We start from the raw sequence: 24628 nt of genomic DNA, 5'->3' as shown, positions 1-24628 counted from the left end.
AGGAGGTGGGGGAAGTAGTCAGGTTATATAGAATTCTGCAACAAAGGGAAGGTAGTCTGAACATCAAAAGTATTTTGTGAATTAAAGAAAAGCCAGATATCCCAAATTAAAGAATACAGCACTTTTCTTCATATGGGAAGATGCAAGAGTCTGGGCTCACTGAAATCATTCCTTTCATATCTGGGGCCAGTATTCTGTGCTTTTCACATCCTGAGTTCCTCAGTGCTCACCATAGGGAGTGGCTGCAGCCTGGTGCCTGCCAGATCACAGGTATTCTCCTCCATCCTAAGTGCTCTTAGGGCTCAGGAATTCACATTTGGAGGGCTGGAATTGCTGATGATGTGAAATCATTGTTATAGCAGGAAACACTCCATTTCTCAGCAGACAGAAATATAAATAGGGATAAATGTCATGTGCCACACTTATGTTAAAATATGGTGTATATTAATTCTGTGTGATTTTTTAGGTTTTATAAAATCAATTTTTCAACAGTTCAAAGAATCTTCTTTCAACCTAGTGAATTGGCTCTAACCCCCCCCCCCCTTTATTTAGAAAGTGCACAGAAGACTGAGCTGAACTAGGGATGTTTTATTTTGCATACACTAATGAAATGCATGATTTCTTTCTTCTTTGGTGTGTGGTGAATGCTTTCTTACACACTCATGCATACACATACATCTCTATCTTTTTGATCATTGTAACATGGCACAAAATATATTATATTTCCTTCCCCCTCACCCTGATGTGGTAGTTTAAACTTGAATTTGACTTAGACTTGAATTTCAGCAAATTCACATGGCTAGCCTAGTGAAAGAATAAAAGCATGAACACAAAACTCTCAACACATTACAAATGAAAGAGAACTTCTAATAAACTATGAAATATCCAATGCTAACATCATATTTAATAATGAGATGTTGAATGCTTCCCCTCATAAGTGTAGGAAAAAGGCAGGGATGTTTACTATTAACTCCTCTTTTCAACATTATGCTGAAAGTCCAGTGAGTGCATGAAAAGTAGGAAAATGAAATGTAATTCATATAGATTACAAAGGAAAAAACTGAACTGTTTTATTCTCATTGACATGATTCTCTTTATAGAATATCACAAGGAATCGGGGGGGGGGGAAAGCTTCTAGAACAAATATGTAAAGCAGGGTTATAGGATACAAAACATTCAGTGGAGAGAGGATAATAATTTTTAATGAATGGCTTTGGAAAAATTTGGGCAACCATATGGGAAAAACAAACCTTTACCTGTGATTTACAACTTATACAAAATCTAATTTAAAATGGATTGTATTTCTAAATGTAGAATATAAAATTATAAAGCTTTTGGAAGAAAATAGAGGAGAAAATCTTTTTGACCTTAGGTTGACACCAAGAGAAAAATTGATAAAGTAAAAGACTGATAAATTAGACTTCATCAAAATTTTTAAAAAATGTTCTTCAGGAGGCGCAGTAAAGACAGTGGGAGAAACTATTTGTAGGTCGTATAACTAAGAGAGGGCTTATACCCAGAACACATAAAGAACTTTTAAAACATAGGAGTAAGAAACAACCCATTAAAAAATAGGAAAAAGGTTGAACAGAACATTTACCAAGGAAAATATAACGGTGACAAATAAACACAAATACTTGTGTTTGTATATTAAATAATACCTAGATCCCTTGAGTCCTCTTGTAATTCATATATTTAAAAGAAAAATAATGTCTCTAAGAATCTTAAATCAGGTGAAATAGTGGATCTTAGATAATTATATTTTTTTAATTCCTCAGACTTTCTTTCATTATACCACTTCTATTGGCATATTGAAAAGTCTGCTCATTAATCAGCCTGTTTCAGACCCTTAACCCTATGTTATACCTTTGCCAATTGCTGTTTTGAAAATTGTAGTCAAAGGGATCTTGAGCAGTAAATTCTATTTCTCGTCATCTTCTTTCATCTCAGTTCACATGGCCATTTTGCTCAACAGGTAGCATTCATGACCATCCTCTGGTGAGCAGTTTTCATTGCAGATTCTTGGGGTCCCCCCAGAGGTTTTGCTTTAAGGGGTCTGATACAGGACCTGGGAGTCTCCATATTATGAAGCACACACTCCCAATGTGATTTTCATCCAGGTGCCTATTCAGGAACACTGCTGTGTGGATCCTATACCTTGCACGATACTGAAGTCACAGCCCAGGGGCAGTTGTCCTCAATAAGCCTGAAGAAGGAGCCTTGGTACTGGGGTTGGGAATTACACTGCTCTGTAGCACCTGCAGAGCAACACGGCTGAAGTGACTGAGCACGGCACAGCGTCTCCACTTGTGTGTCCATTGGACAGCACTGCCCTGGAATGAAGGGACTGCAGGTGTGGCATTAGGGCATGTGGCTCTTCAGTGCCGTGGTGTGGCACTGACAATCCTGTTTCTAAACTTGGCTCCAACACTCCTGAACAAATCCAACATGAATAGGCCCCTTTTCTTCTTTTGCTGTAAGAATCTCCACTCTTCCCCAGTCCTGGTCCTCCTCTTTGGAAGTCAGATTTCCAGATTAAACTAAAACCATTGAGTTCTCTCTTGCCTTGGCACAGTTTAAACAGGGCAAAGCCAACCAATTTGGTTAATAACTGTAAAGCCTGTTTCTGCTGCGAGATTAAAGATTCAAATGGCTTTTCCCCCCATTCTCTTCTGGAAATCATCTTTCTCTGAAGGTCATCAATGTCCCCTGTGAATATTTCTGTTCATGTTCTTCTCTTTCTTTCTCCTTCACGCACTTACTCAGTCACATACATATTCCCCAGCCAAGAGACAACTGAGTATCAACAGAGTATTAATGTGGTACCCTAGGAGTTTAGGGCTTCCCTGGTGGCTCAGCTGGTAAGGAATCTGCCTGCAATGCGGGAGAGCTGGGCTCAATCCCTGGGTTGGAAAGATCCCCTGGAGGAGGGAAGGGCTACCCACTCCAGTAATCTGGCCTAGAGAATTCCATGGACTGTATAATCCATGGGATTGCAAAGAGTTGGACACGACTGAGTGACTTTCACTAAGAGTTAAGTTGGGGTCTGTTTGACCTTGGACAAGCTTTTCTAACCTTTCTGTGATCTTCCAGTGTTTCACATGTTTGAAAACACAAATATAAGGGATATTTTTTTGGTATCATTTTTTCATCAATTGTCTAACAAGGTTCTTACATGGAATAAAATTTACAATGAGCAGATTTCAATTCAGTGAACAAATGTGTAACCATTAAACCAACCCCAAAATGATGCTGACTGCTTTGTGAAGTAGTGAGTTTCTCTTGATTGGAAATTCTCAAGCATAAGCTATATGTGTGCCTTATAGGACTCTGAAATAAGTGCACCTGTACATGAGCTAAGGGTTTTGAAATGTCTAGACTTCACATTTCTAGAATCAAAGCCCATATCATGTGTAGTACCATTCCTTGTCTTGGAACCATTATCAATTCTTCATGAGTTACTGTACCTTCTGACTAAGCCAAGATTAAACCCACTACATCTTAACAGAGCATTCAGTCATTAGTAAGGCAAATAATTTTGCCTTAAAGAATCCACCTGCAATGCAAGAGAGACTGGGTTTGATCCCTGGGTTGGGAAGATTCCCCTGGAGAAGGGAAAGACTTCCCATTCCAGTATTCTGGCCTGGAGAATTCCATGGACTGTATAGTCCATGGGGTCGCAAAGAGTCGGACACGACTAAGTGACTTTCACTTTCACTTGATAAAGGATCTCAGAATTTAAAAAAAGAAAATAGTTGGACTGTATTTGAAGTTTTCAAATTGTATCACTTTCCAAAAAGCACCAAGATATGTAACAATTGGCCCAAGGTCACACATAGATAGTCGGTGACAGGGAAAGAACCAGAATTCTGGTGGATTCTGGTCTGATTCTGATTCTGGTCTGATTCTCAGCCTGGTTTTCCTTTCACAGTTTAAATACACAGTGGTTAGGATTACTGGTTCTGGTGTCCAATCGCCTGGGTGCAAATCCCAGCTCTGTCACCTTCTAGAGCCATGGAATTCAGATACACTTACTTAATCGTTGCTTAAGTTCCCTCATCTATGAAAAGGAGTCATAATAATTGTAACTTCTTATCTGGATTGCAATAATTCCTGCATGGCTCTTAACATTCTTGTAATAATCAGTTTAACACACATATTTTTTATTGAACCAGACAACAGAGTGAAGGCTCAAAAATGTTACTTATCATCATCATCGTTACCACCTAGTCATCATATTCACAGTGAGTGTATGTAGTGGGTGGAGCAGAAAGAGCCTTGAATGGAGCATTAGGAATCCTAAGGCATTCAGAATTGCTATGATTTCTAAACGTCTATAACTCTATGAGATTACCCTCATGCCATAGGAAGGAAAAAACACTAGAATTTTCCTGTGGGTACAAAGAAGTTTCACCAAAACTCTAAATCCATAAGCACAATAGAAAGGAATGGTAACTATCTTTTCTTTTCTTGCTGTTTTGTGGTACCTACCTTGTCTTGGGTACTGTATTGGACACTTTTTTGAAAATGTCAGTCTCTGCTGTTTCGCACTATGCCTACAAATAGGTTAGTCCGACTCCCCAGGCGAGAAAAGGGAGGCTTTTGGAAGCTAAATATTTTTTCAGAGTTTCTTGGAATCTGCTCCATTTCACTTATTTGCATTTGAGAAGGCAATGGCACCCCACTTCAGCACTCTTGCCTGGAAATCCCATGGATGGAGGAGCCTGGTGGGCCGCAGTCCATGGGATCGCTAAGAGTCAGATAAGACTCAGCAACTTTGCTTTCACTTTTCACTTTCCTGCATTGGAGAAGGCAATGGCAACCCACTCCAGTGTTCTTGCCTGGAGAATCTCAGGGACGGGGGAGCCTCGTGGGCTGCCGTCTATGGAGTCACACAGAGTCAGACACGACTGAAGCGACCTAGCAGCAGTAACAGTAGCACTGTTATTTAAAATAAATAGCTCCTGAATATTTCTCTAAGAAAAGACCTGAAGAGCAGAATTTGCTTTTTGTTCACAATTTTAATTCACTTTTTAAAATTTTGACAATATGAGTATACCCAAAGGGATGGAAGTTGAAAGAATCATGGGAAGTTTTTTTTTTTTTTCTTTCCTCTCTGAGATGGCAGGAGGCATGACATTTAGGATAGTTTGAATATTTAATACTCTTAAAAGCAAAACATACTCGTAAATCTGAATGTAACAAAAATGTAATGTAATTCAGTTAAGCTTAACTTGCATTTCAGTTCAGTTCAGTCGTGTCTAACTCTTTGCGACTTCATGTACTGCAGCACACCAGGCCTACCTGTCCATCACCAACTCCTGGAGCTTACACAAACTCATGTCTGTTGAATTGGTAATACCATCCGACCATCTCATCCTCTGTTGTCCCCTTCTCCTCCTGCCCTCAATTTTTGCCAGCATCAGGGTCTTTTCCAATGAGTTAGTTCTTTGCATCAGGTAGCCAAAGTATTGGACTTTCAGCTTCAGCATCAGTCCTTCCAATGAACACTTAGGACTGGTCTCCTTTAGGATTGACTGGTTGGATCTCCTTGCAGTCCAAGGGACTCTCAAGAGTCTTCTCCAACACCACAGTTCAAAAGCATCAATTCTTCGGTGCTCAAACTTTCTTTACAGTCCAACTCTCACATCCATATGTGACTACTGGAAAAACCATAGCTTTGACTAGATGGACCTTTGTTGGCAAAGTAATGTCTCTGCTTTCTAATATGCTATCTAGGTTGGTCATAACTTTCCTTCCAAGGAGCAAGCATCTTTAAATTTCATGGCTGCAGTCACCATCTGCAGTGATTTTGAAGCCCCCCAAAATAAAGTCTGTCACTGTTTCCACTGTTTCCCTATTTGCCATGAAGTGATGGGACCAGATGCCATGATCTTAGTTTTCAGAATGTTGAGTTTTAAGCCAACTTTTTCGCTGTCCTCTTTCACTTTCATCAAGAGGCTCTTTAGTTCCTCTTCACTTTCTGGCACAAGTGTGGTATCATCTGACTGTTTGAGGTTATTAATATTTCTACCGACAATCTTGATTCCAGCTTGTGCTTCATCCAGCCCAGCATTTCTCATGATGTACTCTGCATAGAAGTTAAATAATCAGAGTGACGATATACAGCCTTGATGTACTCCTTTCCATATTTGGAACCAGTCTGTTGTTCCATGTCCAGTTCTAGCTGTTGCTTCCTGATCTGCATGAAGTTTTCTCAAGAGGTAGATCAGGTGGTCGGGTATTCCCATCTCTTTCAGAATTTTCCGGAGTTTGTTGTGGTCCACACAGTCAAAGGCTTTGGCTTAGTCAATAAAGCAGAAGTAGATGTTTTTTCTGGAATTATCTTGCTTTTTCAATGTTCCAGTGGATGTTGGCAATTTGATCTGTGGTTCCTCTGCCTTTTCTAAATCCAGCTTGAACATCTGGAAGTTCACAGTTCATGTACTGCTGAAGCCTGGCTTGGAGAATTTTGAGCATTACTTTACTAGCATGTGAGATGAGTGCAATTGTGCGGTAGTTTGAGCATTCTTTGGCATTTTGCATTTACTGAAGCTTTATAAAGTCAGTGCTAGGAGAGAGGAAAGATGATAAGACTTTAATCCAGGCTTCTAAGGAGGTGATCCTTTTGGAAAGGTTTGACAGTGAAAAATGCTGGACTTCACTGTGAAACTCATTGATGTAGATGGATGAGAAGCTTGCCTTACAAAACTCCTGGTGGAGATGCAGCCTTTTGGGAAGACTAAGGATGCTGGGGTATCTTCTTCATACTCTTTCAGAATTCCTAAGTTCTCTAATTAGCGTCTCTGCAGCACAGATCCCAAGGCATGTTCACTTGTGTAAATATTCTGTCTCTGTCACTGGTCTGGGATTCCTCTGAGGGCAAGAATCAGACTTATATTCTCAGGTTTCTGAAACCTCAGGGAGTGTCCAATGCATGCAGCTTCTCTATTCACCTTGACCAAATACAAAAGAAATGAATCAGTGAATCTAAAGTCACCCTTTGTCACCAAATGAGACCCTTGGCCTGCCATCTGCTAGATGGGGAGGCATGAGGCTGGCACAGTGGTGTGATGGTACCACCTTATAGCTAGTCAATAAAGTTATGAAGCAGATCTCTATTCACAGGGCAAGGAACAAAGCCTTTGACTTTTAGTTTTTGTAAGTTGAGGAGTGACTGTACCAAATCTTAGAAATACTTTATAAGGGCATTTGATATTTAGAAATACACTAGTCATGAAGATTATGTTGCTATCAACCATTTGGGAAATCCCTCTCAGGTTTTACCACAAGAGTAACCAAATGATAATTTCATTCAGTCTAGTCTTTCTGGTTTTAAGTTCAAAAATAAGGATTTATCAATGTCCACCAATTATTGTGTAATTATATAATACCTTCCAAGGGCTTTCCCTACCTAAACATCCACATACAGTTTTTACTCTCTTTCTTAAAAATTCCCTTCTCTCATAGAACACTTCTCCATCCAGGCTAAACCCAAGCAATCTCTCCTTCTTCAATTAGTCCTCCTTGATTATTCCAGCTCAGGCATGCTTTTTCTTCCTTGTCTGAACACCTATAGCATTTAGAGAAAATGAACAGTGATATCAATCCACAGTATGACTTTACTAGTAGGATTTGTGCTATCATGGTCTTTTGATTCTCCACAATAAAGCACAACATTACTTGCTATTAATTGAATGTATGAAGGATCAGATCAGATCAGTCTCTCAGTCGTGTCCGACTCTTTGCGACCCCATGAATCGCAGCACGCCAGGCCTCCCTGTCCATCACCAACTCCCGGAGTTCACTGAGACTCATGTCCATCGAGTTAGCGATGCCATCCAGCCATCTCATCCTCTGTCGTCCCCTTCTCCTCCTGCCCCCAATCCCTCCCAGCATCACAGTCTTTTCCAATGAGTCAACTCTTCGCATGAGGTGGCCAAAGTACTGGAGTTTCTGCTTTAGCATCATTCCTTCCAAAGCAATCCCAGGGCTGGTCTCCTTCAGAATGGACTGGTTGGATCTCCTTGCAGTCCAAGGGACTCTCAAGAGTCTTCTCCAACACCACAGTTCAAAAGCATCAATTCTTCGGCGCTCAGCCTTCTTCACAGTCCAACTCTCACATCCATACATGACCACAGGAAAAACCATAGCCTTGACTAGACGAACTTTGTTGGCAAAGTAATGTCTCTGCTTTTGAATATGCTATCTAGGTTGGTCATAACTTTCCTTCCAAGGAGTAAGCGTCTTTTAATTTCATGGCTGCAGTCACCATCTGCAGTGATTTTGGAGCCCAGAAAGTAAAGTCTGACACTGTTTCCACTGTTTCCCCATCTATTTCCCATGAAGTGGTGGGACCGGATGCCATGATCTTCGTTTTCTGAATGTTGAGCTTTAAGCCAACTTTTTCACTCTCCGCTTTAACTTTCATCAAGAGGCTTTTGAGTTCCTCTTCACTTTCTGCCATCAGGGTGGTGTCATCTGCCTATCTGAGGTTATTGATATTTCTCCCAGGAATCTTGATTCCAGTTTGTGTTTCTTCCAGTCCAGCATTTCTCATGATATACTCTGCATATAAGTTAAATAAACAGGGTGACAATATACAGCCTTGACAAACTCCTTTTCCTATTTGGAACCAGTCTGTTGTTTCATGTCCAGTTCTAACTGTTGCTTCCTGACCTGCATACAAATTTCTCAAGAGGCAGATCAGGTGGTCTGGTATTCCCATCTCTTTCAGAATTTTCCACAGTTGATTGTGATCCACACAGTCAAAGGCTTTGGCATAGTCAATAAAGCAGAAACAGATGTGTTTCTGGAATTCTCTTGCTTTTTTTATGATCCAGCGGATGTTGGCAATTTGATCTCTGGTTCCTTTGCCTTTGAAGGATACTGAGTGTTAAATCCCCTTCTTTCTCTCTTCATAATACAAAAAGAACTAATTTTTTTTGATTTTTAAAAATGTATTCAACTACATACTAAGCATGCTGCTGCTGTCGCTGCTGCTAAGTCGCTTCGTCATGTCCGACTCTATGCGACCCCATTGACGGCAGCCCACCAGGCTCCCCCGTCTCTGGGATTCTCCGGGCAAGAACACTGGAGTGGTTGCCATTTCCTTCTTCAATGCATGAAAGTGAAAGGTGAAAGTGAAGTTGCTCAGTCATGTCCAACTCTTCACAACCCCATGGACTGCAGTCTACAAGGCTCCTCCGTCCATGGGATTTTCCAGGCAAGAGTACTGGAGTGGGATGCCATCGCCTTCTCCGACATACTAAGCATATTTCATCAGTTCAGTTCAGTTCAGTTCAGTCACTCAGTCGTGTCCGACTCTTTGCGACCCCATGAATCGCAGCACGCCAGGCTTCCCTGTCCATCACCAACATACCTAATCTTATTGAAAACCGATGACAGTCCTGAGAGACAATACTAGCTTGTTTGCACTTCACAGATGAAAAGGGGTACCACTGCTTAACCAAGGATAATCAGCAAGTAGCAAGTTCAGGATTTGAATTTCTCTCTTTTCCTTATAGCATGTTAAAAAGCAGAGACATTACTTTGCCAACAAAGGTCCATCTAGTCAAAGCTATGGTTTTCCCAGTAGTCATGTTTGGATGTGAGAGTTGGACCATAAAGAAGGCTGAATGCCAAAGAACTGATGCTTTTGAACTGTGGTATTGGAGAAGACTCTTGAGAGTCCCTTGCACTGCACTGAGATCAAACCCATCAATACTACAGGAAATCAGTCCTGAATATTCATTGGGAGGACTGATCCTGATGCTGAAACTCCAATACTTTGGTCACCTAACTCAAAAGAGCTGACTCATTAGAAAAGGCCCTGATGCTTGGAAAGATTGAAGGCAGAAGAAGGGAACAGTGAAATGGTTGGATGGCATCACTGACTCAATGGACATGAGTTTGCGCAAGCTCCCAGAGTTGGTAAAGGACAGGGAACCCTGGTGTGCTGCAGTCCATGTGGTTGCAAAGTGTCAGACATGACTGAGCAACTTAACAACTTTCTACCTCCAGAGGCCTTTGTTTTACACCACAATATCCTTGAGAGATCTGGACCTCTTCCTCTTTATCGGGCATCTTGTGTTATTAAAACTTACAAAAGTGCCACAGGCATGGGACTTCCCTGGTGTTCCAGTGGTTAAGAATCTTCCTGCCAATGCAGGGGACATTCCACATGCCACTGGGCATCTAAGCCCTTCTACTGAGCCTGTGCTCTTGAGCTGGAGATCTACAGCTACTGAAGCCTGCACACCCAAGAGCCCATGCTCTACAATAAGAGAAGCCACTGCAGTAAGAAGCCCTCACACCTCAACTAGAGAAAGCCTGCATGTAGAAATGAAGACCAGTCCAGCCTAAAAGAAAATAAATGAATAATTTTTTAAAAAAAGTGTCATAGTCATTAGAAGCCTATTTGGGAATCTCAAGTTATATGATAAATATCTGCTTTCAGTTTCATCACAGAATCTTTATTCAGCCTCATTTGGAGATAATGTCCCAAGTCCAAATTTAAGACCTTTGGCAAATTAGAGGCTTGAGCCAAGTGGTGACTCCTGCTCACCTATGACACCCAGAATGTGCTGTGACCTTCGGTCGTTTTCACCTGGTAGCCTGGCCTGCCTGACTCCTTCCTCTCCCCAGGCCCCCCACTTTGGGTTCTCCCCAGACAGCGGGTACAGTAGCACTTATTATCGTGTCTCTTTGTTTTGGAAAATAAAAGTATTGAGACTTCTCAAATATGAGTCTGACCAAAAACTACAAGGCCCCTGACTTTTAAAATTCAGTTCAGTGCTGCTTTCCTGTTGAAATGGACCTTTTGTTCCATGCTGGGCAGTGGTAAGCAGGGTGGGAGCCAGCAAATAGGACGTTTGGCACAATAGCTGACCTACTAGGTTCCAAGGTTTAGGTAGGTTTTAGTTTTGTTTGGGGTGGCCTCGAATATACCTGATTCTTTTTTCAAAGTGTCCAAGTGTGGGAGTAAATAACAAATAGACAGGGAGGAAATGAGCCCGTGGGAGGGATAAACAGATGTCCTCCTGTGCACACCTTTGATTACTGGTATAAGGAGCTTTCCAGGGCACTGGCTGGCAAGAAAGAAGCGGGTTGTCATGTCAACACTTGTGGTTTCTTTACATGTATTTACAGCATTTCGCTGGGTTTTAGTGCTTTATTCTAGGAACAAATTACTCAGGCAGTGTGGGGCCAAGAATATTCCTGGTGGACAGGCCATGTGTTCCAAATGGTAGCCTGGGCTTCTTGCCTTCCCTGTCCTTCCAGCCAGACATGCAAAGCCAGGCCACTCTTGGCTTTCTGTGTGGATGGAGACAAAGAGGAAGGGGCCTGCAGGCTGTACTCAGGGAACAGGAAGCAAGCTGGTCTTGCTAATGCTTCAGGCATAGGGGGATGGGGCACTGTCTTTTCTCTGGAGGATAGGGAGGGACTAAATCACAGAATCAAGATGCAAAATGAATGGCTCCTGGGCTTGTTTGGGCTGTAGGTTTGTTTTGTTTGGCCTTGTACTGTTTGGCCTGCATCATATTTTAAATTTAAATTAGCTGTCAATTTTTTAAACATCAGGAAATTTCACATTAAAAAAGTTGGGACCTTTACCTTGATGTAGAAACTCAGAACATCTTATTTCTGCATCTCAATGATGACTGATGCAGAGAAGCAGCTCCCCCATAAAGAGGCAAGTGTTGGCCATGTTACTATAGTTCCAGCTGATCCACAGTGATCCAAGACACTGAGGCCATGTGCCAGCTGTCATTCATCATCTTTCCCAACTCAGTTTCCTCTTATGTTATTCGCCTGGCCCCTTAGACATTTGATTTCAAAGGCTAGTTTTAAAAGACGTTCTATTTCACAGAAAAATATCTGGGCTTGTCCCCTGTCAGTCGGAGCTGTTGATGGTTTTTGACCCAGGAGGGATTAGCTGAGGTTAGGGTTGAGAGATGATGCTGGCTCCTTTCCTTAGGTTCAGCCAGGTTCCAATCCATCCTGCACCTGAGTAGCAGTTGTAAAATGGAAGGCCTTGTTGAGGCAAGTGGCAAGGGTCATGGATAGAAGAAGAGAGATTCTGGAAGCACTTTAGGGACAGAATTCAAGGTTTGGACCAGCTGGGTCTTCGCATGTCATGTGGAAGAAAGAAAAGTGAAGAGGCTTGAGCTGCTGGGCAGATGATGAGACTGCTGATGGAGAGAATGAAATCAGTGTTTGATGTGTCTGGGTGTAGGATACCAAAGCAAATTGACTTTGCCCAGATATAGACATTTGAAAAGTAGGGCTGTCACATGTAATGAATTCATTTCCTACCAAAACATGTTTCTTTGTTAAATTAGCATTGTGTTAATTAATAAATGTGTGTAATAGCTACCTACAGATATGTGTGAACCCCTTCTTAGACAGCAGGGCCTTTCAGAATAGAAAATCTCTGCCTCACTCACTGCCATATTCCTGGTGCTTTTAAAATAATATCCACTATGTTATATATACCGAAGGAGTACTTGCTGGATCATTCCATCAATCACTTAATTAAAGAACACGAATTAGGGATAGTTTAAAGTGCCCTTGTTATAAACTCAGTTATTATAAATTTTTGTTCATTTAAAGTTTTGCCTTCATTTGTCTCTGCTGCTTACCACGCCTTCCAATGTCGCCTCCAGTACTCATGCACACCTGTGTACATATTTAAGTGGGCAAATGCATTAGATGTATGTAGTAATGCATGTCATTTTAGACAATAACAAAGAATTCTCTTCTCTGCTTTTAACCCTAAAGTGATCTCTACTTTTTACTTTGACCCATTTATTTTTAAACACCATTATTTTTAAAGCAGGTGTATGCAGAGGTTTCTTTATAGAAACACACCTGTGGACTCCTGGATTTCTCATTCACTGCATAGATTTCAGGGGTTGATTGAGGAAGATTTTACAAGTATATAATAAGTAAATATATTCTTATTGTAGACAAAATAAAGATGTGTATAATATAAAAAGGAAAGGCTCCACTTTAACTCTGTCTCCTTAAGCCCATTCCTTTCCCCAGAATTAATCATAGTTCATTTGTGTAGGTATTCTTTAAAACATTTTATTTCTATGCAGTTATGGCACAAACCTATATTTATAAAGACATCTTTATTTGATTTTTTTTTTTTTTTTCATCCATTGGATCATGCCGTGGGTGATCGTGTGTGCTCAGTCGCTTCAATTGTGTGTGACTCTTTGCAACTGCATGGACTGTAGCCCGCCAGGCTCCTCTGTCCATGGGATTCTGCAGGCAAGAATACTGGAGTGGGTTGCCATAGCCGCCTCCAGGGGATCGTCCTGACCCAGGGATCGAACCTGCGTCACCTGTGTCTCCTACATTTCAGGTGGATTCTTTACCACCATCTGGGAAGTCTCTTTTTTCGCAGTGTGGTGCTTTGTAGCATCTGTACCTTTGATTATTTAAATGTTCCTTAGTTCACGGACATTTAGCCGGCTTCTGGTTTTTCATTGCTGTGAACAATACCACAATGAACATTTTTGCCCTTGCCTCTTTGTGAAGATATATGAACATTTCTCTAGAAAACATCACTTGCATTATTGGTACAAGATATGTACATTTAAAATTCTGATAGATATTTCAAATTTGTTCCTCCAGAAATCTGTACCAATTTCTCTTTAACTGGTAGGATATAAAATTAACTCTTTCCTGCTCCCTTGCCTGAACTAGATATTCTTTTTAAAAAAATTATTACAAATTCTGTGGACGAGAAAATGCAGTAGAATGGTTGTTTTAAATTGCATCCCTGTTTCCAGGAGGTAAAGCTCTGTGTGCTGAGAGCTTTGCTGACCATTTTCCCCTGTGTCTAAGTGTCGCTCTTCCCTCCCCTTTCAGATGCTCACTACCTCACCTGCAGGATCCAGGAATGTGCCGAGACTACTCGGAGTGGGCCCTTTGCCCGCTCCATCGACATCAGTTCCCTGGTGGTCCAGGATGAATATATATTCATTCAGGTGAGTCCAGACGCACCATCACTGGTAGAGGGAAGATGCACGGGTGAAGTCCAACTGATCACTAGGAATATGAGGATGGCTTTCCAGAGGCTGTAAAGATGTGGAGCTGGGGTGCTGTCCTTTCTTTGCTTTGGGTACCCAGTCCCCTGGGGAAACCCCAGACTTCTGGGGTTATGGGTCATTATTGTTACAGGGAACTTTAGTGGCCCTCTGAATCCTGTGGTGAAATTGCCGTTTTATTCTATCAATGGGATGTTGAAATGACCAGGACTTGGGCTGGGGTTTGAGATTACTTGGAATCAAGTCTCATTAGAAATGAGTAATCAGAGATGAGATAAGTGATTTATCAAAGCCACATTCTATTTCTGTCCAAAGTGACTTGTCTAATGTGGGAATGAAAATCTCCAAGAAATTAAGCCTCTCTAGGATTTTATTTCTGTGAAAATCTAGGTCTCACTAAATCTTCCCCTTCCTTTCCAGTGCCTACTACCCCCTCAAATGTGAAGCCCCAAGTTCTTGACTCCAAGAACTCTATGACTCTTAGAGAAAACTGGATGTAACTAACATTTTTAGTCAGGCAAGGGAAGCCTTGGTTTAGATTTTGAGTTTCACTGGAAGGAGGTGCAAAATAGATTTTAAAATGAGGGAAAAGAAAAGAAGATGCTCTACTGAGTGATGGACTCTGTGTGTGTGTGTGTGTGTGTATGTTATTGAGATAAATCATACTTGTATTTGAGGGCAAGTTTGATTCCCCCAACCCCCGCCTTTCCAACTTTCTCCAGTCCATTGTTTTCCAGACTGCTTCCTTTAGGAACCTTTGCCCTTTGAAATTTCCCTGAGTTTTCTCTGCCTCACTCCTGGCCTCTCTGTCCATAGCAGGACTATCTTCTCTGTGAGACCTTCTGTGTATTTCCAAGCTGGGTACGACTCTTCCTTGAAATTGTGAAGCTCTTATTATCTGCTGTTCCTCTAGCACATAGGCTATTAGGCATTGTTACTTCAGTCTTAGTGGAGTTGTCTATTTCCAAATTGTGTTTTGCACTCTCTGAGAATAGGGACAATGTTTTATACACACATTTTACACTGAACTTTCACCCTAACAAGATGTCTTTGCAAATCAAGGATGCTCAATGACTACTTGTTTTATTGATTGACTCTACACGTAGCAGTTACTTTTTTTTTCCTTTTTTACAAATTAGCTGCATAGATTTTTGAGGTCTAATATGATACAGGAGAGGTTTCACAGGTGGCACTCATGCTAAAGAACACTCCTGGCAATGCAGGAGACATAAGAGGCACCAATTTGATCCCTGGATCAGGAAGGTCCCCTGGAGGAGGCCATGGCAACCCACTCCAGTATTCTTGCCTGAAGAATTCCACGGACAGAGAAGCCTGGTGGGCTATGGTCCATAGTGTCGCAAAGAGTCAGACATGACCGAAGTGACTTAGCACACATGCATGCATGACACAGCAAAAGTAGCCAGCCATTCAAAAACAAACTTGAAAGAGGGAGTAAAAGAGAGTAAAAAAACCAGTGAGTAAAACTCACTGGTTTCTCAGCTTAATTAAAAGCCAGAATTTTAGGAATTTTTTTTCTAAATTTTGGCAGGTCATTGATACTATAGTTTTCTTCTTCATAGACATTTATTGAATACATACAATCCACAATACACAGCAGTAGGCACTACACTAGGTGTTCCCTAGCTTTCTGCTTTGACCTTCTTCACCACCACCAGCTCCACCAGCACCCACCCCTTCCACCCCGCCCGCCTTCTCCATGTGCTGATAACTCTTAAGTGAATGTGCTATGACGTGTATCATGTACAGCAGACCTACATATCTAACAGCCGTCTCACTGTAGCTATTACATAGGTAAAATATAATTGCCATGTCCCCTTTGAATTTCAACTACCCTCAGGATAGGGTAGTTGGTGGTTGAGTTGAGTTACTCTGCCAGATCATTCAAGGTAGAAACCTGGATGTCATCAGTTAAAATTAAATGAACCCACAGCCTCTGCTGATGTCACTGTTAGTCATTTCTCAGGTGTTTCCTTTCATTCTATTCCCATTGTTATGGTCCCCAGTTTAAGGCTTTATTATTGTTTTCTCAGTGTTTACTTTTTTAAGGTAAAAGCACAGGGATGATTTATGAATTTACCAATCTTTTTGCCCTTTTCTTAATGCTAATACTGCATAAAATGATGAACATGGCAGAATTGTTTCTGGGAAATATGACTTAGAACTTAAAATGTTCAGTTTTTTGGGTTTCATTTCCTTGTATTGCATAAAGTTTTCTGTAACTGCAGGCCAATATCTATATTTGTTTTCTAAATGTTCTGAAATACTCTTTTTTAAAAAAAAATATTATTGTTCTGGAAACCAATAGAATTTTTTTCTCTTTGATCAGTATTAAAATTTCTTTTGAAAGAGATATGAGTTCCATTATTCAATAAAATTTATTGATTCTGTACTACATTGCAAACCCCCTGTTTTAAGTGCTGGGGTAAGATATTAAACACAATAGAGTTCCTGTTTTACATGCTAATGGGAGACAGGAAAAATATGTAGATGATGTGTGTGTGTATATATATATATATATATATATATATATATGTCTGTATATACACACACACACACACACACTGATATGAAAGGCCATGAAGGGTAGTGGCTAATGACCTGTAGTTTAGAGCCTGACAGCCAGCATTTATTCTGCTGCTGCGGCTAAGTCACTTCAGTCGTGTCCGACTCTGTGCGACCCCATAGACAGCAGCCCCTTGCCAAACAGCTGAATGATCTTTACCTCATCTATAAAAAGAGGAAAATTGTATTATCTACTTCATGGGTTGCTAAGAGGATGACATTTGTCAATCAAATCTATAAACCACCAAAACAATGTTATATAAATGTTGCTTTCTCTTTATCTATCTTCTATACCATCTATTAATTTAGTTATAGAATATATCAGATAATGGCAGTGCTATGGGTCAAAATAAATGAGGGGCCATGAATTTTGGGGGTCTGTAGATACTTCTATTTAGGATGACCTGGGGAGACCTCTTTGGTTGGTGATCAGGGAGAGAATGGCCAGAGTTTGCAGTCAGAGGGGGAGGAGGAGCCAGGTCTCTTGTGCTCTGTGTTTTCTTGAGCCCCTGATGCAGATGTGGGGTAGGCAGGTAGAAATTTGAGGCTGAGTTTAGAAGCAGGAATGGTGGAAAGGTAGGGGCTGGGGATATAAATTGGGAGGGTGTCAGTGCATTGATACTTTTGAACCACAACATTGAAGTCACCAAAGGAGTAAGTGTTGATAGAGAAGAGAAGAGATCTAAAGACTGGGCCACTGGGTACTCCAATATATAGAGCTCAGGGAGATAAGGAAAGTGGCAAATGAGACTTGGGAAGTTTAGAGATGACATCAGAAAGGCATAGGCTGGTAGATTCCACAGAGTCTTGAAGGGTTTTTAAGGGTTTATTATTATTACTGAATAAAAAGAAAGAAATGGGAAACAGTAAAATAACAATGCTCCAGATGTCACGCGAGTATATGTTCCTCGGTTCTTTGTCTCGTCACAACAAAGATTTGGAGCAACGGACATTAAAGCCCTTGGCGCATCACAGCTCTCGGGTCTTGGACAAACCGTGCTACAGCTCTTAGGCAAATCAGTGTTACAGCTCCATTTCATTTAGAAGATAGCAGGAGACAGAGAGAGAGAAAGAAAAGAGCACACGGGAGAGAGAGTCCATGAGAAAGCGCTTTGGCTCCTCCTCTTATATGTTTTTCCTCCACCTGGGCCTGCCCTATGCAAATTGGGCTTAGCCAGAACTGCTGTTTGTTCTGCCTGAAGTCTTCACTCTGGTCCTCGGACCTTTCTTTGACCTTCCTTGTCTTCTAGCCACCGCCATTTTGGACTCCTTTTCCCTATTCTACTTCCCTAATACAAATAATACAAAAGACCAGTGCTCTTGAGCAAAACATTGAATTTCATTAATAATGAAGTAAACACAGATTAAATGCTGTTATCTCCAACTATCAATCAGGTAAGATGAAATAAAATCAATGAGTTGCAGGTAAACAATAATACATACTGCACGTACAGATGTAAGTAGGTTGCCCATCAATACTTAATCAGAGTCCTTTCCTCCTCATAGGTGGGTTTGAGGGTTGATTTTGACCAATGTGAGAGATATATCTTAGTTCTGACAGTGTATGCTTAGTTTTTAGTTATAATTATTTATTTTTAAAAAATTATATAATCTGTTTTCTTTGCTTCCCTGCATATGTATTTCTTTGAGGATTTTGAATATTTGTTCTAAGATTTATGAATATGATGTTATAGAGTATAGCATATCTTCTATTTTGTATAGTCTATTGATTTCCTCCTGTGAGCAGTTTAAAAGTTAGTGCATTGCCATGCCTTTCTTCCGCTTTCTCTTTAATTCCTCTACCACCCAGTTTTGATTGGTTATATTATCTTTTAGTGTTTGCTTTCCTATATTGAAATGCAATTTTCTATTAGTTTAAATATTTTATTAAGCACTGTTGAAAACAGGTAGAAAAAATAGTATGTGTGTTTATGATCGCCTTCTATCTCCCTTCTATACAACCTCAGTTTGCTAATTAAATCATTTGGAACATTTATATTCTGCTCAACCCAGAATTCCTGCATTTATTTTTATTTTAATTTTATAGGTAAATGAATTCAGTGCTCACCATCAGTCCTTTTACTAGAGTTTCCCATTTATCTCTTGGTTGTCTGAAATTTGTCATTTAGTAAAGTCTTCAATAAAGATGAATTCTTGAATGCCAAACATATGATTGTTTATCCCCTTTATGCTTTAATATTATCTTTTAAGTATAAAACTTATGTGTTATTTACTTTCCATGAGAACTTTGTTTTGTTAACTTATGGAATGTTACTGTCTGGGGCTAGTCTCACATTTTTGCTTTCTATGCATCTTTATGTATTTTTCACCCTTGATATGTAAAGATCATATCACTTTTCACTTTCATGCCTTGGAGAAGGAAACGGCAACCCACTCCAGTATTCTTGCCTGGAGAATCCCAGGGACAGAGGAGCCTAGTGGGCTGCTGTCTATGGGGTCACACAGAGTCGGACATGACTGAAGCGACTTAGCATATGTATATTTGCATACTATTTTATTTTATTGGTGTATGTTTTATGGTTGGTAATACTATGCTGATTCTTTCTGCTGGAATATGTCTCATTTAATTGGCTCAATTTCTCCTTCCTTTTTAATTACTCAAAAGTTTCTGTGTTTTGGCTCTCTTTCTTCTAGACACCTAGAATGTGTACAATGGACAAGAAAAGCAAAGGGGAGATATAGATTTTTTTTTTCTTCCAGTGTGAGCAAAATGAGATTTATAGAAACAGTTTTATTCATACTATCCTTGAATGAGTATTTAGCCATGTCCAGGCTTCCCTGGTGGCTCAGATGGTAAAGAATCTGCCCGCAATGCAGGAAACCTGGGTTTGATCCCTGGTTTGGGAAAATCCCCTGGAGGAAACTCCCCCATTCCAGTATTCTTGCCTGAAGAATTCCATGGAAGAAGAGCCAGGAGGGCTACAGTCCATGGGGTCGAAGAGTCAGACACAACTGAGTGACTAGCACACACAGGCTTCTCTCTCCCTGTTTTGCTGTTGTTGTTTTTAAGTTTTTTTCATGTGCTTTGCCAGCTTATATTTTATCTATTTTTGTTGTCTCAACATATCTCCCCTGAGCTCTTGTATTTAGGCTTTGACCTCTTCTCTTATAATGGTGATCTCATCATGTGAGTTATTTTGAATCATTAAAATTAACCAGTGTGATCACACTTTTTTTTTCTATATCTGCTCTGTTTTTCTTTTTCCTCTCTTCTTTAATTTTGTTGTTTTATAACCCATGTATTCTTCCATCTCTATGTTTTTTATTGTTATCTATTTTTTAAATGATATGAGCTCTTGCAGTTGAACTATTTGAAGAGGTTCATCTTGGGGATCAGGGCTCTGATCAAGGTTCTTTTTCAGCTTAATAAGAGTCCCCTTTGGTTCTCAGTGAGTTTGTATAAAACTAAATTATTCCCCATGGACTATACAGTCCATAGAATTCTCCAGGCAGAATACTGGAGTGGGTAGCCGTTCCCTTCTCCAGGGGATCTTCCCAACCCAGGGATCAAACCCAGGTCTACCCACACTGCAAGTGGATTCTTTACCAACTGAGCCATCAAGGAAGCCCATAAAACTAAATAGTGTTAGTCTTTTAGTGGGTTTTTCTTATAAGTTAAAACCACCTGAGTGTTTCTCTATCCAGCCATACCTCTCCAGCTTCTCCTTGTCACCAACCAGTTCCAGGAACGTTTCCACTGCCAGTTCCTGGGCTACAATTCCTTTGTTCCAAGTAATAGGTTGTTAGTTTTGCTCCTTTGAAAATATCTTTAGAGAACTCTCTCTCTAGCTTGATCTAAGACTGTAGCTGCAGGCATTTTTGCTCTGGTGCCTGCCTGTACCCTGTTTGTCCTTCACAGCCTTTGGCTTCATTTCCACGTATAGTGTTTCAGGGTTATATTTTCCTTAAGTATAGAATTTGTGTTTTTCTTTTTGCATGTTTTCCTTGTTGCTCCAGGATGATTTATGAAAGAATAGGGGGAAGCATCTTTATTACTTGGCTATTAAAAACCATTTATAAACCCTTTTATATTTTCTGAAAGGTTGCAGTAAATGATTTTCTTACTCCCAGATCAGCACACCTCCAATCAGTTCACAACACTACTTCCAAAGTAATTTATTTAAAATAAAAATCAATGTCCTTGCCTTCAGTGGCTTCTCATCACCTATAGGTTAAAATCCAATTTCCTTAACATTGCCTGTAAGGTCTTCTATGATCTGGATCCTGCCTACTGCATCAGGAATGAATCAGGTGTGAATTCCTTTCCCAACACTGTCCCCCATGTACTTTCTTTTTCATATTTTACACTTCAATAAAAATAAAGTATTTTAGTCTCTATTCATGCACCATGTCATTTTTGCACTATGTCATTTCTTGCCTAATATGCTTTTCTTGTTTTGTTTTCCCCAGCTTGGAATGTTCCTTTATCAGACAAACTCAATCTTTAGGATTCAACTTGAGCAATGCCTCCTATAGGTATCTCCCCTGACACCCTCAGTCAGATCCTATGCTGATTACTTATCTATGTGCATTAAGCCTCCTGCAACAAGTTCTGTAAACTTTAAGAGGAATGAGACTATGTCTTATTCATCAGTGTTTTTTCTGCACTTGGCATAGTGACTGGTGCTTAATAAATGTTTGTTAAACTGAACTGAACTGAACTGAGAAGATAAGACACCATCCTCATTCCTAGGGAGTGTAGTTAGTTATCTTTTTAAAAAGCAAGGAAGTCTTGTTTCTCTGACTAACAATAGAAGACAACTTAGGGTAATTGGCAATTGCTCACTGCATAAGAAATGACCATTTGTAGAATGTCTCTGTATCTTTATAGAACTGCTGTCCAGGAATTATCCATTATGTTATTCAGTGTCTTTTTTATATTCATTCATTTAAATGTATGAAAATACATTCAGCCCAGTGGGGAAAACAGACAATGAAACAAATATAATCGAGTGTGATAAGAGATGTATTTGTGGGAAGCACATGTTGCTCTCAGAGTGAGGAAGAGCTCTTCACCCTGCCCTGGGTCAGTGCAAGCTTCCTGGCAGCTGGGCTGTAAGTATCAGTTAGACAGGTGAAGGACAAAGGGTATTGCAGGCAGGGGAGGCAGGGGTAAAATGAAGGAAGTGAGAGACCACAGTGTATCAGGACCTCTGTCTAAGGACAGTTGTAATTGCGGGAGGAAATGAAGTGGCTGGAAAATAAATTAGAAAACTGTCCTGGAGAGGCAAACCTTTTCTGTTTCCTCTCATTAGACACTGGTAGTTTTGTTTTTCCCTCTTCACAGCTGCTAAAAACTTCAAAACTAATTTTTGTGTCTGTTTGAGCAGCTTCCAATTAAGCTCTATGATATTGTTTCCTCACCACTGGTCATTTTTGATGACTTGGCACCTCTCTTCTATTTATTCAGGTTTTTTTTTTTTTACATTTTTGCTTGATAGTTGAATAGATAGGAAGGGCTTTGTGGAAAAGGTAAGATTTGCACTTTAGTGAATGAATATCAACCTCTGAGGCAAGGAAAGAGCAAAGATTTCTCATTCTGTTTGTTGAGATAAAGCTGCTACAGAAGACGTTTTTGTCAGAGCAGCAAACCCTCAGAGACCACCAGCAGCCTCCAAAGTTTGAACCCACAGATTTGTATCTGATCAAACTATCATGGGTTTGGGATAGGTTGTATTCTTCCCACAGTAGCTAGAAGTCTGCCAAAGAACAGTCTTGGGAGAAACAGCTGTAGCTCACCCAGGCTTGGGTCCAGCCCAGCGCTCACGGGTGCCATCCCCGTGGAGTCTTCCTAAGGCAGAGCTGGACACTGAGGATTATGCTGCCACTGACGGGGTCTGTCCTCCTTCCATATTGGACTTCCAAAGGGGAGATTTGTAAAGGCAGATTATTTACTTCTCTGCCGATGACCTGAGGAGCTAAATAACAGCAGTATGGGTGTTAAGTGGCTTTGGTTTTTCACAATTCTAAGGGACTTACCACTTAAATTTGCTAGCTTTTTAAAGTATTGATATCTTACATTTTGTTTTGTGCCACCAGAGGTAGAACTCCAAAGGGGGAAAGCAAACAAAGCCTTGATGAAAAGGAGACAAGTCTACCCCTTCAGTCTTTCATACCTTTATGTGCCCAGGTGTTTCTTGGTAGTTTGTACATTGGCTCTTAGAAAACTTCTCTTGATGCAAACAAAAATGGAAGAGGTTGTCTGGGAGGCTGGGATTCCAGGACTCTTAGTCCCTCCTTAAAAGTGTATTTCTGCTTTTGTTTGCTCTGTGTATCATGGTTCTTAGTACATTTATTTGGCAAGAGGAATCTGCCACTTAGAAATGTTTGAAATCCACTGATGTTTTTGTAGCTGCTGACTGTGTAGATCCAGGTCAGGTGTTTTTTGTGTGAGGACAACTGAAGCACTAGGAATTCAGGTAATATCCAGGCCTGCATCTGTCTCTTCATATTCATAAATGAGGTGTGTGTTTTTGAGGCATAATTATTTACCCACAAGTGAATCATTATATACATTATATACAAATGTACAGACATTTGAGAGAGCGGGTTGAATAACCCAAAACCTAGCTTACCTCTTCATAATGTACTTCTCATAATATTAATTTTGCATAAAATATTCACCCTCTCTCATATGCCCCTCTACAGGCAAACTTTCCATGCCTTTTTGTAGACACATTATTAGCATTGATCCTGTATTTTGTATGGAGAAGGGTCCATGTACTTACTCACTCATCTCCTACAGTTTCGAGAGACCCCAAACATTCTGCCTCATCTTTTACTGTTTCATCGACAAAGAGGTAAAGGTAGCCATCTTGATGGTTTTTCTTAGGGAACCTGCTGTGTGATCTCCTGCTGTTGGGGAAGCTGAGCTGGAGATGCACAGGAAGCTGTGAAACGTGTTCATCGGTCAGCACATTTTCTGTGCAGGGGGCCCAGGGCCTAGGGCTTTGTACTGAAATCAAAAGGAGTTAATCCTTCCCAGAAGAGCCCTTGTTTTAATGGGAAAGTGTCGGCCTGAAATGCCTTAGTTCCGCATGGATAAAAGAGAAATCAGTTTTCCTCTGTCGGGGCGGGATAGAGAGAGATGAGTTGGTTTCTGTGTTCTGAACCAAGATGCTTGGAAATCCTGTCTTTTCTCCTTATGGAATAGATTTTCTGGAGTTTATCTTCGAGAACAGGTAGCTCAGCAGTGGTTAGCAGTAAAATCCCTTCATTGATATGATTCATACCCTGGCTCTTAGGGAGTGTGTTAAAGAACAGGAGCCACACCCTAATAAGTCATCCCAAGAGATTTGTATGTTTCTTAACTAAGCTATATGAAGCCTGGTCCTTTCCTCTCCTGGCACAGGAGGTAGCCCTGAATGTAATATGAATTCAGCCACTCATTGAATGCTTTAATTTTACATGCAACTGAATTTAAAAAAAGAATGTATGATATTGACCTATCTTCAAATGTCTAAAGTATAAGATAAAAAAATCCATAATTAAGATACAAATAAAGTACTCTATAGGGGTGGACAAAGCCAAAAATTCAAAGGAAGGAAGGCCATCCCAGCCTGCCAGGTCCTTTTCCATATCCACAAGGAAACCAGTAATTTAGTGTAGATCTTTCTGCTACTTAATGCCACTTTCATCTGCTGGTGACATTGTGTAGAGAAGACCCCTCCATAGCAAGAAAATCTGAGAGTGGAGCAATGCCATACATACGGGTGGTTCTCATATAATCCCAATAGTACAATGAAGCCAGCAGGTAGTTTGGATATAAGTTGCTGTTAGTTTTTAAGAGTTCTGTGTATAAATATAGAAAAATAGCACCATTGTATTATTCTCATGTATTATTTGAGATAATCCAGAAGTATTAGCAATTAACAAGTACAAGTAGCCAAATCACAGATGTTTGTTGAGCCACTAGAAATAAAAATAACGGAGCATGTAAGAGACAGAAGTTGTTGTCCCTC

General features: G+C 40.4%; 1 protein-coding gene across 3 annotated transcripts in view; it reads left to right on the top strand.

Annotated features, from left to right (window-relative positions):
* Positions 1 to 24628, top strand: part of SORCS3 (sortilin related VPS10 domain containing receptor 3) — a 633894-nt gene that overhangs the window by 458762 nt on the left and 150504 nt on the right. For all 3 annotated transcript variants that reach the window (XM_027529080.1, XM_027529079.1, XM_027529078.1), the window contains one exon: positions 13885 to 14003. In XM_027529080.1, coding sequence (XP_027384881.1) covers positions 13885 to 14003 — 119 coding nt within the window. The remainder of the gene's footprint in view (positions 1 to 13884; positions 14004 to 24628) is intronic.

Source organism: Bos indicus x Bos taurus, chromosome 26 (genome assembly GCF_003369695.1).
Source record: "Bos indicus x Bos taurus breed Angus x Brahman F1 hybrid chromosome 26, Bos_hybrid_MaternalHap_v2.0, whole genome shotgun sequence".
NCBI classification, from domain to species: domain Eukaryota; kingdom Metazoa; phylum Chordata; class Mammalia; order Artiodactyla; family Bovidae; genus Bos; species Bos indicus x Bos taurus.
Note: the sequence above shows the minus strand (reverse complement) of the source record. Positions and strands in the feature narration are given on the sequence as shown.